A 17,284-nucleotide genomic window follows, 5' to 3' on the forward strand; every position below is an offset into this window, starting at 1 on the left:
CACAGACACACAGACACAGACACACACACAGACAGACAGACAGACACACACAAAAGGATTTTTGTGCATTATTCTCCCCCCCTCCTCCTTCCCCGGTTTATTGTACGTCTCAGGTGGTGTGATCGGATGTTTGAAACTAGTAATAGGCAGAACCACACCTTTACATGTGATACAGAACTCTTTACCGAACAATGTAACATTAGCAAAGCCACAATGTTACTGGAAACGTAATTATGTCATCGATAAACCCCAGGCCAGGGATGCAGACATGCATAGATATGCCTACGAGAGTCATAAATCACACACTCCAGCCCTGAGGAAGGTCCCTATAGACCGAAACGTTGGCATCCCATGGCGTATTTTGGATGTTGTGTGCTATTTGTATTAGTACTGTGAGGTAGGCGTGTCATATTATATATTTGGACTCTTTCTTGGGTGAGCTCTCGTGTCTCCTCTCCCCTCTCCTCCCCCCTTGTCTCCTCTCCCCCCCTTCTCTCCTGTCTCCACTCATCTCAACTTTCCTTCTCCCTTCCCTTCCTTCTCCCTTCCCTTCCTTCTCCCCTCCCTTCCTTCTCCCCTCCCTTCCTTCTCCCCTCCCTTCCTTCTCCCCTTCCTTCCTTCTCCCCTTCCTTCCTTCTCCCCTCCCTTCCATCTCCCCTCCCTTCCTTCTCCCCGTCTCCCCTTCCTTCCTTCTCCCCGTCTCCCCTTCCTTCCTTCCTTCTCCCCTTCCTTCTCCCCTTCCTTCCTTCCTCCCTTCTCCCTTCTCCCCTTCCTTCCTTCTCCCCTTCCTTCCTTCTCCCCTTCCTTCCTTCTCCCCTTCCTTCCTTCTCCCCTTCCTTCCATCTCCCCTTCCTTCCTTCTCCCCTCCTTCCTTCTCACCCCCCTTCCTTCTCTCACCCCCTCCATTCTCTCCTCTCTCTCACCCTTCCCCCCCTCAGCGTAAGGCAACAGAGCTTGATTCCAGGCACTGTAAGCAGACTCAGCTCTAAAGTATGCAGAAACTTTGTCTGTGACAAGAGCAGGCCTGTTACTGCCGGGAAAGACTGCTTCACAGCATCTAAAATAACAGGGGTCTGAGGAATACATTCTATATACTCCGATGAAAATGGGGATTGGCAAATGGTCACTTCAGAGACTATAGAATGTACCCCTAAAAGGCCGACTGTGCCCGGCCAGCACATACAGGCTGCGCCCGGCACATACAGGCTGCGCCCGGTGGCACATGCACCAGACAATACAATCATAACCGGAGTGCCAGCTGCCTTCCTCATCGATATAGATCACACACACACACACACACACACACACACACACACACACACACACACACACACACACACACACACACACACACACACACACACACACACACACACACAGAAACTCCTTTGTGTCTACCATATGGTTCAGTAGTATGCTCTCCTCTTAGACTGTATTCTAACTCAGTAACAGCTTATCTCAGCTTGTTATGGTTGTCTTTAAGGAGTTTCAGTACTATTCTACAGCAGGGAGGACACCACCGCTCCTTTTTAACCCATGCATGTTTATTTGTATTTGTGATTAATACATTTTGTTACCTTTGTATGCTAGAGTGCTATCAGGGGATCCTTTTTTCTGTGCAGGTTTACATGTTATTCCCATCCCCAGCACCGCCAGTGGTGTTATCACTTACACCTTATTGAACTGGTTTTAGCACAGTATATTGATATAGGTCTGTTGCAGGCTTCTCTGTGTAACATATATATATATAATGTGTATCTCCACCCAGTATGCCCATTTTTTTAAATCTGCTGTAAAACCTCTGACCCTGTTTGTTCCTCGGGGCTTTCTTTCATATTTAGGCTTTAGCTTTATGTCTGTCCCAAGCTAGATTAATTCCCTTACTGTATTCACCCCTACCACCTCTGCTGGGAGGCTCTTCCATGAATCCACCACCCTCTCTTAGGAGAAGTACTTCCTAACAGTTCCCCTTCGCTCGCCCTCCAGCGACCCATTGTTGTAGCACTTCTCTTTCTCTGAAACATGCTTCCTTCCTGTACTTTGCTGTAACCCTTTATTCTCTTTTCTATGTGGGACAGATGATGTTGCTTTAGGCTTTCTTGTTTTATTCTATAGATCTTGCACCATTTTAGTCGCCCCTTCTTTGTACAACTAATTTATTCACGTCCTTCCGGAGATCTGATCTGGAGAACTGAACACAGTAGGTGAGGTCTCGCCACTGATCTATAAAGTGGCATCACCCCCCTCTCTTTCCGCTGCTAATATCTCTCCCTATACACCCCAACATCCCGCTGCTAATACCTCTCCCTATACACCCTAACACCCTGCTGCTAATACCTCTCCCTATACACCCTAACACCCTGCTGCTAATACCTCTCCCTATACACCCTAACATCCCGCTGCTAATACCTCTCCCTATACACCCCAACACCCCGCTGCTAATACCTCTCCCTATACACCCTAACACCCCGCTGCTAATACCTCTCCCTATACACCCTAACATCCCGCTGCTAATACCTCTCCCTATATACCCCAACACCCCGCTGCTAATACCTCTCCCTATACACCCTAACATCCTGCTGCTAATACCTCTCCCTATACACCCTAACATCCTGCTGCTAATACCTCTCCCTATACACCCTAACATCCTGCTGCTAATACCTCTCCCTATACACCCTAACACCCCGCTGCCAGTACCTCTCCCTATACACCCTAACATCCCACTGCTAATACCTCTCCCTATACACCCTAACACCCTGCGGCTAATACCTCTCCCTATACACCCTAACATCCCGCTGCTAATACCTCTCCCTATACACCCCAACACCCCGCTGCTAATACCTCTCCCTATACACCCTAACATCCCACTGCTAATACCTCTCCCTATACACCCCAACACCCTGCGGCTAATACCTCTCCCTATACACCCTAACATCCCGCTGCTAATACCTCTCCCTATACACCCCAACACCCCGCTACTGATACCTCTCCCTATACACCCTAACATCCTGCTGCTAATACCTCTCCCTATACACCCTAACACCCCGCTGCTAATACCTCTCCCTATACACCCTAACACCCCGCTGCTAATACCTCTCCCTATACACCCTAACATCCCGCTGCTAATACCTCTCCCTATACACCCCAACACCCCGCTACTGATACCTCTCCCTATACACCCTAACATCCTGCTGCTAATACCTCTCCCTATACACCCTAACATCCCACTGCTAATACCTCTCCCTATACACCCTAACATCCCGCTGCTAATACCTCTCCCTATACACCCTAACATCCTGCTGCTAATACCTCTCCCTATACACCCCAACATCCTGCTGCTAATACCTCTCCCTATACACCCTAACATCCCACTGCTAATACCTCTCCCTATACACCCTAACATCCCGCTGCTAATACCTCTCCCTATACACCCTAACACCCTGCTGCTAATACCTCTCCCTACACACCCTAACATCCCGCTGCTAATACCTCTCCCTATACACCCTAACACCCCACTGCTAATACCTCTCCCTATACACCCTAACATCCCGCTGCTAATACCTCTCCCTATACAACCTAACATCCCGCTGCTAATACCTCTCCCTATACACCCTAACACCCCGCTGCTAATACCTCTCCCTATACACCCTAACATCCTGCTGCTAATACCTCTCCCTATACACCCTAACATCCCACTGCTAATACCTCTCCCTATACAGCCTAACATCCCGCTGCTAATACCTCTCCCTATACACCCTAACACCCCACTGCTAATACCTCTCCCTATACACCCTAACATCCCGCTGCTAATACCTCCCCCTATACACCCTAACATCCCGCTGCTAATACCTCTCCCTATACACCCTAACATCCTGCTGCTAATACCTCTCCCTATACACCCTAACACCCCGCTGCTAATACCTCTCCCTATACACCCTAACATCCCACTGCTAATACCTCTCCCTATACACCCTAACACCCTGCGGCTAATACCTCTCCCTATACACCCTAACATCCCGCTGCTAATACCTCTCCCTATACACCCCAACACCCCGCTGCTAATACCTCTCCCTATACACCCTAACATCCTGCTGCTAATACCTCTCCCTATACACCCTAACATCCCACTGCTAATACCTCTCCCTATACACCCTAACATCCTGCTGCTAATACCTCTCCCTATACACCCTAACATCCCGCTGCTAATACCTCTCCCTATACACCCCAACACCCCGCTACTAATACCTCTCCCTATACACCCTAACATCCTGCTGCTAATACTTCTCCCTATACACCCTAACACCCCGCTGCTAATACCTCTCCCTATACACCCTAACACCCCGCTGCTAATACCTCTCCCTATACACCCTAACATCCTGCTGCTAATACCTCTCCCTATACACCCCAACACCCCGCTGCTAATACCTCTCCCTATACACCCTAACATCCTGCTGCTAATACCTCTCCCTATACACCCTAACATCCTGCTGCTAATACCTCTCCCTATACACCCTAACACCCCGCTGCTAATACCTCTCCCTATACACCCTAACATCCCGCTGCTAATACCTCTCCCTATACACCCCAACACCCCGCTACTAATACCTCTCTCTATACACCCTAACATCCTGCTGCTAATACCTCTCCCTATACACCCTAACACCCCGCTGCTAATACCTCTCCCTATACACCCTAACACCCCGCTGCTAATACCTCTCCCTATACACCCTAACATCCCGCTGCTAATACCTCTCCCTATACACCCCAACATCCCACTGCTAATACCTCTCCCTATACACCCTAACATCCCACTGCTAATACCTCTCCCTATACACCCTAACATCCTGCTGCTAATACCTCTCCCTATACACCCTAACATCCCGCTGCTAATACCTCTCCCTATACACCCTAACACCCTGCTGCTAATACCTCTCCCTACACACCCTAACATCCCGCTGCTAATACCTCTCCCTATACACCCTAACACCCTGCTGCTAATACCTCTCCCTACACACCCTAACACCCCGCTGCTAATACCTCTCCCTATACACCCTAACATCCTGCTGCTAATACCTCTCCCTATACACCCTAACATCCCGCTGCTAATACCTCTCCCTATACAACCTAATATCCCGCTGCTAATACCTCTCCCTATACACCCTAACACCCCACTGCTAATACCTCTCCCTATACACCCTAACACCCCACTGCTAATACCTCTCCCTATACACCCTAACATCCTGCTGCTAATACCTCTCCCTATACACCCTAACATCCCGCTGCTAATACCTCTCCCTATACACCCTAACATCCTGCTGCTAATACCTCTCCCTATACATCCTAACACCCCGCTGCTAATACCTCTCCCTATACACCCTAACATCCTGCTGCTAATACCTCTCCCTATACACCCTAACATCCCGCTGCTAATACCTCTCCCTATACACCCTAACACCCCACTGCTAATACCTCTCCCTATACACCCTAACATCCCGCTGCTAATACCTCCCCCTATACACCCTAACATCCCGCTGCTAATACCTCTCCCTATACACCCTAACACCCCGCTGCTAATACCTCTCCCTATACACCCTAACATCCCGCTGCTAATACCTCTCCCTATACACCCTAACACCCTGCTGCTAATACCTCTCCCTATACACCCTAACACCCTGCTGCTAAAACCTCTCCCTATACACCCTAACACCCTGCTGCTAATACCTCTCCCTATACACACTAACATCCCGCTGCTAATACCTCTCCCTATACACCCTAACACCCCGCTGCTTGCCCCATCGCTGTGTTACATTGCTGCTATAATGACTCCCAGGTCCTTTTCCTGTATAGTACTGTAGGTGACATTATAGCGCCATTAATCCTGCGTTTTGCCTCTGTATTTAAGCGCCGCACTTGCATCATTTGACACCTTTTGGCATTAAATTGTAGTTGTCGCACTGTTTAACTACAGATGGGCGATTTGGACCCGCCTCGGGTCGGGCGGTTCCGCTGATCCGCGGATCACTCTCCGAAACAGAAATCCAAAATTGCAGATTTCTTTTTCGTTCGGCGGCAAAGATCAATCCGTTTCCGGACTAATTTTTGGCAATCCGTGTGCGGATTTAGTGTTCGCAGTACCGGAGCCCCCCACGCTGCCGTGACCACGCTGGTTCTGGCACTGGAGTAATAATGCGGGGGGGGGGGGAGGGGGGTCCCCCCACAACGCGGCCACGGCAGACACCGTCCCCTGCGCCGCTGACTTTCACTCTTTCCGAGACACTACGTTTTGCTACATGATGTAGAAAGTAGGCCTCGAAGCCTTCAGCAAGTGGTTGCTGCAGTTACCAGAATCCTCGTCCTGACATGGCAGCCTAGTCACGACACCGCGTGAACGCGAAAGCCTCAATACCGGGCTCGTGCCTTACTTTGCGAGCGCTGCGGAGTGGGGACATCAGTATCAGAAATACAAACGCCCCTGATAATGAAACAGGAACCCGGCGTTGTGTCATAACCACGGACGGCTCGTCCATCCGGCGTGGTGATTCCTCTAAAGATTAGGTGGTATATACAGTAAGCATATGATGGATCCCAAACAGATACGCAGAGGCCGGCAGCAGGACGCGAGCGCGCGCTTATCTTACTCTTATCTTGTCGATGGCGGTCAGGTGGATTTCGTGCACGAATGGATTTGGGATCTGCGGGGGGATGAAGGATTTTTGCCGTGGCAGAATCGGTCCCCGCTTCTGTTGTACCATGGCAGCCTGAGGGGCAAATACAGGGAATATATAAACAAAGATATACAGAGAGAGATACAGACATATACATACAGAGATACAGACATATACACCCAGAGATACAGACATATACACCCAGAGATACAGACATATACATACAGAGATACAGACATATACACCCAGAGATACAGACATATACATACAGAGATACAGACATATACACCCAGAGATACAGACATATACACCCAGAGATACAGACATATACACCCAGAGATACAGACATATACACCCAGAGATACAGACATATACATACAGAGATACAGACATATACACCCAGAGATACAGACATATACATACAGAGATACAGACATATACACCCAGAGATACAGACATATACACACAAGAGATACAGACATATACACCCAGAGATACAGACATATACATACAGAGATACAGACATATACACCCAGAGATACAGACATATACATACAAGAGATACAGACATATACACCCAGAGATACAGACATATACATACAGAGATACAGACATATACACCCAGAGATACAGACATATACACACAAGAGATACAGACATATACACCCAGAGATACAGACATATACATACAGAGATACAGACATATACACCCAGAGATACAGACATATACACACAAGAGATACAGACATATACACCCAGAGATACAGACATATACATACAGAGATACAGACATATACACCCAGAGATACAGACATATACATACAGAGATACAGACATATACACCCAGAGATACAGACATATACACCCAGAGATACAGACAGATACACCCAGAGATACAGACATATACACACAGAGATACAGACATATACACCCAGAGATACAGACATATACACCCAGAGATACAGACATATACACACAGAGATACAGACATATACACCCAGAGATACAGACATATACACCCAGAGATACAGACATATACACACAGAGATACAGACATATACACACAGAGATACAGACATATACACCCAGAGATACAGACATATACACCCAGAGATACAGACATATACACCCAGAGATACAGACATATACACACAAGAGATACAGACATATACACCCAGAGATACAGACATATACACCCAGAGATACAGACATATACACCCAGAGATACAGAGAGATACAGATACACACATAGAGAGATACATGCAGATACATATATACACCGAGAGATACAGACAGATACACAGAGATACAGACAGATACAGAGAGAGAAACAGACAGATACAGAGAGATACAGACAGATACAGAGAGAGAAACAGACAGATACAGAGAGAAACAGACAGATACACACAGAGATACAGACAGATACAGAGAGATACAGACAGATACGCACAGAGATACAGACAGATACACACAGAGATACAGACAGATACACACAGAGATACAGACAGATACACACAGAGATACAGACAGATACACACAGAGATACAGGCAGATACACAGAGATACAGACAGATACACACAGAGATACAGACAGATACACACAGAGATACAGACAGATACACACAGAGATACAGGCAGATACACACAGAGATACAGACAGATACACACAGAGATACAGGCAGATACACAGAGATACAGGCAGATACACACAGAGATACAGGCAGATACACAGAGATACAGACAGATACACACAGAGATACAGACAGATACACACAGAGATACAGACAGATATACACAGAGATACAGGCAGATACACAGAGATACAGACAGATACATAGAGAGATACAGACAGATACACAGAGATACACACAGAGATACAGGCAGATACACAGAGATACACACAGAGATACAGGCAGATACACAGAGATACAGGCAGATACACAGAGATACAGGCAGATACATAGAGAGAAACGGACAGATACACACAGAGATACAGGCAGATACACAGAGATACAGGCAGATACACAGAGATACAGACAGATACATAGAGAGAAACGGACAGATACACACAGACACACTACGGCTGCGGTCCCAGTCAGCACTGTGGCAAGCGCACCCGGCGGGTGGGGGGGGGGTGTTGCGCGCACCGCGCTAACCGCAATCTGCGGTCTTCCAGGGAGAGAGGGAGATTGCGACGGGAGGGGGTGTGATGGGGGTTTTGCGGGGGCGTGGCCATGACCTCAGGCGGCTGGTTCACCCTCATTGGGTGAACCGCCGGTGGGGGCGTGGCCACGCCTCCGTCGCAAGTTCTAAACTCAATTTCATTGAGTTTAAAAAACCTGGCAGTATGGCGCGGCTGCACCTTCAGCGGGAAGGTGCGTCCTGGCCCAGCCCCATTGAGGGGCGGTGCTTATACGCACGCGTGCGCTGTAGCAGTCACTGGGACCGCAGCCTTATGCTGCAGACAGTGTATGCGACCGCACGAGCAAATTCATTAAGTGCACCAGTCCCGGCCATACTGCGCACGATGCGAATGGCAGCGACGCAGGATTTGGAGGAGACAAATCCATTAGATTTTTCGCGTGACGGCCGCGTCACGTGAGCCGTTGAACCAATGAGGGCGAACCTCATTTGATCAGCTTTTTGACATTACGGCCACGCCTCGCCATCTCGTGCGTCAACGGAGAACACAAATCGCTCAGCGACAGCCGTTCCTGCACTATGGCCGCAGCATAACACACACGTGTACACAGGCAGAGAAGTACACATACACACATATACATATAAACATACATTGGCCTATAAAACATACAGAACAATTAAATGAACCTATAGAAAATTACAAATACAAACCCAGACCTATAGATATGCACTCAGTTTGATACACAAATATATGTAAATATATGTAGATATGCAACATGTGACAGATTGACGTGTGAACGCATCATTTATACACTTACAAATGTGTGCAAAACATTAGCACGCATACAGCTGTGCGCAATAACAAAGTATACACAAGCTGACAATAACACCCAGAATGATGTATACACTCAGATGTGGCCAGATTCAGTCACAAATAACGGCAGACACACAGTTGTGTTCACACACTTAGCAGTTCACAGACATATACACACCCACTGCATGAAAATACAGATTGTTACAGATATAAATGAACACATAAAGCAAAGTGTGAGTGCACACACACATTGATACACACACAGCCACCTTCCCTCACACACTTACAGTATCATGTACATCACACACACACACAATCATGTACAGTGCACACACTGATACATAGACACCTTCCCTCTCACACACTTACAGTATCATGTACAACACACACACACACACACAATCATGTATAGCATGCACACACTCAAACAGTACTGCACTCACTCACAGTATCATTAACAGCTCGCGCACGCACACACACACCCATCCACCGTTTCAGGTACAGCACACACACTCACTCACAGTATAAAATACAGCACACTCAGTTTCATGTACAACATACACACCTCAGTTTCCTGTACAGCACACATACACAAACACACACACACACACATAGTATAAAGTACAACACACACACTCACAGTATCGTGTACAGCTTGTGCGCACACACTGTTTTATGTACAACACACACACACAGTATAATGTACAGGCCGTGCACACACACTGCACACACATCTCACACTCACAGTCTGTTGTCTTTGTTCATGCAGTAGAGGAAACGCATGCAGTGTCTGTGCCTCCCCCTGTACCAGTCACCGCTCCCTCCTCCTTATTCCCCTCCCCGCACCACCTCCTTATCCTGCCGCTTACCTTCCTCAGAGCCACATTCATTGTATCCTTCCCACTCTGACCTCGTGTCGCTGTACACAGCGCTGCACAATGTGCAAAGCAATGCGACCTCGGGCAGGAAAGAGGCTGCACAGTGGGCTCATTGGTAATCTCCCTGCCTTTGAAGTGGGTGAAATCTCAGTGTCGGCTCCTTGTGACCTTGGGCAAGCCACTTTACCTCCCTGTGCCTCAGGCATCAAAATTAGATAGTAAGCTCTGTGGGGCAGAGACCCCTGTGCCTGCAAGGATGCTATACATAGTGCTACAATCAGTAGATCACCCGCCTGTTGCTACAGACCATCAGCGTTCCCGACCTTTATTACCCTGTGCCCCCCATGCTAGGAAATATTTGTGCCCCGAACCCCTAATTAATAACTGTTATTGGCTAACACTGTGTGACCGATCCCAGGCAGTATAGTGTCCTGAGCTCGTGGGGGGAACACATGCTTAATAATCCCCCAAACTGCCCCTCAGTGTGTGCAGGCAGCATGGGGGGTACAGCTGTCACTCACTGCGGGAGCTTCCAAAGTCACGTCCCACAATGCCTTGCTGCTGTGGATGCAAAGCATTATGGGAAGCTCCTACTGTGTGACAGCTACACCCCCCTACCCCCCACGTTAATGTGCAGTTTGAGGCCTTACTAAGTGCGCAGCCCCTGACACTAAGGATCGTCACATCTACGGTTTGTCCTTTACATTTCAATCCTCGAAATCAGCTTTTAATACTAGATTTCACAGTGTTGTAGGTAGAAATGGAAGGCAGGACCGACTGACAACAAACGGTTAATATATACTATACCGGGCGCCAGGTAACCAGAGAACGCTGCATGGTGGGAATACCCCGCCCAATCAGGCGGGGCGGCAGGAGAGGGGATCAGGGCCTGTGCTGATTGGAGTGGCACACACAGGGATTTATAAATCTTCTAATCATTGTTAATCAGTAAGGGAAGATTATCCAGAGCAGAGCACCAAGAAACACCTCTTCTTCCCTCCAGTCGTGCGTGTGTGCGTGTGTATATGTATATATATATATATATATACACACACATATACACACACATATATATATATAAAATCAAAAAATAAATAGATGATACCGTTCTGTGGCTAACGAAATGCTTTTACTTGTGCGAGCTTTCGAGATACACTGATCTCTTCTTCCGGCGATGTTACAATGAATGAAGCAAGCAAAAGCTATACTATAAACAGTGTCTCTTGGAATGTTATCTGTGCTGGTCCTTCCCCCGGTGTGGATGTGTTTTATGGCTGGAGGTGTCAAAAGGTTCCTGAAAGCAAGTGATGAATGAGTGTGTATGTGTATCAGTGTGAATTAACATGAATGGAGAGCCCACAGTATATACAGTGCTTTACAAAAGGTGTGAGCAGTGGCCTAAACAGAGATCGAAATTTTATGAGTCATTACTGACACAAGTGAACTCTCTTCCCATGAGCGCTAAAGGCCATGTCTGTACATACTGTGCTATATGTATGCACACACAGCTGTCTCTCACAAATACTTATACTCCTTGTTTTTCCATCCCTATACACCAATAGGGACCACATAGTATCCACACACACTTTTAGTTATGCTACTAACTCTCACATTTCCACACCCACCCACACCATTTATATCCGCTCCCACTCCACACACACCTTGTGTAAAGCACTGTATATACTGTGGGCTCTCCATTCATGTTAATTCACACTAATACACACACACACTCTTTCATCACTTGCTTTCAGGAACCTTTTGACACCTCCAGCCATAAAACACATCCACACCGGGGGAAGGACCAGCACAGATAACATTCCAATAGACACTGTTTATAGTATAGCTTTTGCTTGCTTCATTCATTGTAACATCGCCGGAAGAAGAGATCAGTGTATCTCGAAAGCTCGCACAAATAAAAGCATTTCGTTAGCCACAGAACGGTATCATCTATTTATTTTTTGATTATTGAAGCTCGGCTAACACGGTACTGATACCTATTAGGTGATACCTTTTTTATTGGACTAAAAATTTATATCATAGGACAAGCTTTCGAGAGTTCTCCTCTCTTCTTCAGGTCAAGCAATACTGTAAAAGTATTGCTAGACCTGAAGAAGAGAGGAGAACTCTTGAAAGCTTGTCCTATGACAAATTGTTAGTCCAATAAAAAAGGTATCACCTAATACTGAAGAACTCATTTATTCTGCACTATCGCAACTGGACTAACACGGCTATTTTCTGCTTTTTATATATATATATATATATATATATATATATATATATATATATATATATATATATAGCAGAAAATAGCCGTATATATATATAAACACAGAAAAGGAAACCTCTAAAAAGCACTCAGACAATTTTTGCAAAATAATAATAGTAATTTATTAAATCAAAATAAGATGAAAAACAAAAAAAAACAGCTAGCTGAAACCCTGCCTAACTGAACAAAATAGATTTAAATAGGACAACCCCAGAAAGAAAAAACCCTTAGACTACCATAAAAAAAAAAAAAACATAATATGATCAAAACCTCAGAACATGTAACCACTATGGGGACAAAGTGCCCATAGTGATCCACAACCGGACGGTCGTATAAAGGAGATAATGAACAAAAAAAGAAACCAATAAAGGAAAATAAGTAATAAACCTCTATAGAAAATAAATGAACAAAAGATGGTAGAATGTAACAGGCATACTATGCTAGTGTACGGGGCACTATAATAGGAAGACCTCTAGGCATGAAACTATAGATATAGTACATGACAGCAAAAAATATTATTTAAAAGGTACTTCAGTGACCCAAACACAGATATCAGAAATGACATATAGAGAGAGACCCATATAGATGAAAGCAGTATAATGACTGCAAGGTGGTAATAGTACATGAAGATACTCAGCTCCTGTATGACTGTGGTGACTGGAAGGGCCTGGATACACGTAGCCACGATCACAAAAAGTTACATCAAGGGGTATTCACAGCAAATAATATGTCCAAATAAAGTGCCAGCAGGCAGGGCCAGCAGCATAAAAGTCCCACCAACGCGTTTCGCCCGCTAAGGCTTCTTCTCCTTTTTAACATTAAATACATTTTTATACAGAGTTATGCTATGGAGCTTGCACTTTTTGTCTTCCCCTCAATAGCTGGCTGGCACCCTGTGACGGTAGGGGTAAATAGGGCTGCTGTTAATAAAAGTTATGTGTGACATTACCCTACCTGTCAGTAATACATTCGTATTGCATTATGTGATATATATATATATATATATATATATATATATATATATATATATATATATATATATATATATATATATATACTAGCTGATATACCCGGCGTTGCCCGGGCGTGGAGGGGGCATGGAGTGGAAGGGCGGGGGGGAGTGGAAGGGCAGGGGGCATGGAGATGGAAGGGCGGGGGGGGGGGAGTGGAAGGGCGGGGGGGGAGTAGATTTGTGGAAGGGCAGGGGGGGAGTGGAAGGGCAGGGGGCATGGAGTGGAAGGGCGGGGGAGAGTGGAAGGGCGGGGGGGGGAACTAGATTTGTGGAAGGGCGGGGGGGGGGGGGGGGGAGTTTTAATTTATAAAAAAATAATAGTGTGCGCAGGAGTCAGCCGACTGCAGCGGAGGTGGGCATGCCAGCTGACATCTGGCGTGTGCTGGGTGACCTGGGCAGCGGGGCTACCGCTGCTGAACTGGTTGCTATGCACCAGCTCCTCACTACTCGCACCTCCATCCGATCAAGGTCCCGATCGTCCTCTGGAAATCGGAGATCCCGTGGCAGTCGGGCACCCCAAGTCAAGTATGGCAGCTTTGCCGTGTTTTGCGAGGACACGGAGGGCATAGATGGATATCTGCGGCCCTTTGAGAACTATTGCAAAATGCACGACCTACCTGAGGAAGACTGGGTCAAATAGCTGGTTTCTCAGCTGCACGGTAAAGCAGCCGTGGCACATCGTGAGATGGGCGTGGAGGATGCAAGGGACTATCCAGTTGTGAAGGAGGTTCTCCTGGCATGGTATGCCATTACCCGGAGTCCAAGTTCAGAGCCCTGAGCAAGGGGTCCCAGGATATGCACCTTGAGTTCATGTCCCGGCTAGAGCACCTGTCTAAAAGATGGCTAGCCTGGTGTGAGGTAACAACATTTAAGGCACTCTGTGACCTACAGTTAAAAGAACAGTTTATGCTAAAATGCTTGCCTGAGGTGTGAAACTGAGTCACCGACCGCAAACCGGCCAACGCGAGGCGAGCAGCTGCCCTAGCAGATGACTTCGTAGCTGCACGTCCTCACCTCCTGAGGTGGCCCTTAAACTGACAGTGCCATTCCTGCCTCGACAGCCTGACCCCACCTGAACCAGCACAAGCTCCTGGCGGCCAGCCACAGCGCCGACCAGCACCTACCGAGTTCGTCCATGAATTGTGGTGCTTCAGGTGCAACCAGACGGGGCATATGAAACGCGACTGTCCTAAAATTCTCTAGCCCCAGGGTACAGGGACTGGGCAATGTACCCCAGCAGCCCGGTCCGTCACCTGGAAAGGCAGCCCAGATGATCCAGCACTCTCACCTAAGTTCCCGATGCCAGTCGCAGAGACCCAACCCCTTTGTTCCAGCCGAACCAGCTTTCCAGGTTGCCAAGTTGTTCTTGGTCCCACGGATGTCCGGATCAATCACTTTCGGCCAGTAACCATTGGGGACCAGATGACCGCTGGTATGCTGGATTCCGGTGCTGCTGATACTCTGGTTTAGCCTGATATGGTCGGGCAAGAGCACCTTTTACCTGGAGAGGTGATGAGGGTGACTCTGGTGGATGGGGGCAGCAAATCCCTCTATGTTTCTGGACTGGGGCGCGGGCCAAGTGTGACGGTGCCCATCTCCAGACTGGAACCGGACCCGCAGGGCTGAGGTAGGGATGCAAATCAACCAACCAGAGCCCAGGGACTGGGTCCTGTTAGAGTATCCGTAGTCAGTAGGCAGGCAGGAGGTCAGGGCTGGCGGCAGTGGTGCTAAGTCCAGGCAACAGACAAAGGGTCAGGGCAGGCGGCAGTTAGCGAGGTCGGGGTCACGGTCCGGGGTCAGCAACAGGGAATCCAAATGAGTAGGCTAGCCACAGCAACAGGCTAGCCTCTGGAACAGGGATGGCTCACGAATAAGGAAGGCTCAGCTACTAGACCCAAGGTGGGCAGGAACACAGGGAAACTGTAAGGATCCGCGCTGCGGGTACACCCGCTTCCAGCGCCTCCTTACCTTTGCTCCGTGCCGCCCAGGCTCCCCGGCGGCGTGCCTCACTCCGTGTGGTCCCCTCCACGGCTGCTCCCACACTTCCGGGTCGCGCGCATCACCCCTACAGGCGCGCGCGGACCCAGACTTCAATTTGCTGGCGCCGGGCGCCTGACTCCGCCCCCTCTGACGCAGCACGCGCATCACGCGCTTCCCTGCTCCATCAGGTCCGCCCCCCAGACCCTTCTCTCCTATCAGGCCCTTCCCCGGGCCATTCCTCCACTCCTCCCCTAGCTCTAACAGGTCCCAGCTGCCCAGGCACCTCTCCCCTATCAGGTCCTTCCTCGGGCCGCTCCTCCATCCCTCCCCTTGCTCCGATTGGCTCCAGCCTTCCAGACACTTCTCCCCTATCAGGTCATCCCTCGGGCCACTCCTCCGTTCCTCCCCTTCCGCTGATAGGTCCCAGCCCCCTATTTAGTCTTCCCTCACCATTTCCTCTTTGCTCTGCATAGCTTCTGTACCTTGGTGCTGTCTGCTGTTGCCTGGCCCCTTTTGTCTTTCAGTTCCTTTTCCTGTCCCTGGATATACTGCTGACCTCCCTGGATATCGACCTTTGGCTTTGGACTTCTACTACGCTGCCCTCTGGAACCCTAGGATTTGGCTTTGGACATTACTACTCTGCAGACTTCTATATCCCTTGGACACGGCTTACAGACACTCTACTACGCTGCTCTCTCCATCCCACGACCATTGGCTTACGGACACTCTACTACGCTGCTCTCTCCACTCCACGACCCAGGCTTACGGACATTCTACTACGCTGCTCTCTCCATCCCACGACCATTGGCTTACGGACTTTACCTTTCTACGCTGGAACTGGCAGGTACGGTACGCATTCTATTTTTGTTTCCAGGACCACCTACGCTACTTAGACACTCCGCCCGTACACCCGTTTACTGCTAGGTGTGTGGTATAACTCCTTTCCACCTCAGTCCCGGGGTCTCGTCTGGCTTGTGGGCAGGCAGAGCGTTACAGAAACATATACAATGCTTAGGCAGGGGCTGGAAGTCACTGGCTGCTATTTAAGCCCTTGAACAGGTGCCGCACATAACAAAGTTCAGGATGAGGCTTGCCCGCAACCAAGATTTCCACAGCAACCATGTAAGGGCATGTTCCAGCCAAAGCATGGACTGGAACCCTTAAACGAAGGCATCTGCGATGTCGGCATTCTGCCCGGCATAGATGGTCCTATACTGTTGGGCAATGACTTGGTCCAACTCCGATGCAGCTACAAGGAGTACGATAACATAGCTGTAGCTGCGGTGACTCAGACCCAGAGTCACTGGGATCCCCACCCAGACTCAGCTGCGGTTCAGGGTCCCAATCCTGAACCCATCACTTCCCAGGCCTTGGAACTCCCAGTTGTGGACGTTTCGGACACGGTTGACCAGGTAAGACAAGCGGAGCCTGCCTTGACTGGGACTGATATCCCTTACTGTGACTGGGGTCAGTTGGCCTGGAGCAGAGTCAGACGTTCCAGGATGCGGTACGGACGGACCCGAGCTT

At 48.4% G+C, this 17,284-nt stretch overlaps 1 protein-coding gene across 3 annotated transcripts in view; it reads right to left on the bottom strand.

Moving 5' to 3' along the window:
* Positions 1–17,284, bottom strand: part of LPCAT2 (lysophosphatidylcholine acyltransferase 2) — a 52,424-nt gene that overhangs the window by 24,746 nt on the left and 10,394 nt on the right. Inside the window, exons 1-2 of one of the 3 annotated variants that reach the window (XM_075576966.1) lie at positions 10,491–10,526; positions 6,639–6,758 (exon numbers count right to left, since the gene is read on the bottom strand). In XM_075576966.1, coding sequence (XP_075433081.1) covers positions 6,639–6,758; positions 10,491–10,511 — 141 coding nt within the window. In that variant the 5' untranslated portion in view covers positions 10,512–10,526. Of the gene's footprint in view, positions 1–6,638; positions 6,759–10,366; positions 10,443–10,490; positions 10,527–17,284 lie in introns of those variants that run through there. The other 2 variants (XM_075576967.1, XM_075576965.1) reach the window with 2 other exon arrangements.

This window comes from Ascaphus truei, chromosome 19 (genome assembly GCF_040206685.1).
Source record: "Ascaphus truei isolate aAscTru1 chromosome 19, aAscTru1.hap1, whole genome shotgun sequence".
NCBI classification, from domain to species: domain Eukaryota; kingdom Metazoa; phylum Chordata; class Amphibia; order Anura; family Ascaphidae; genus Ascaphus; species Ascaphus truei.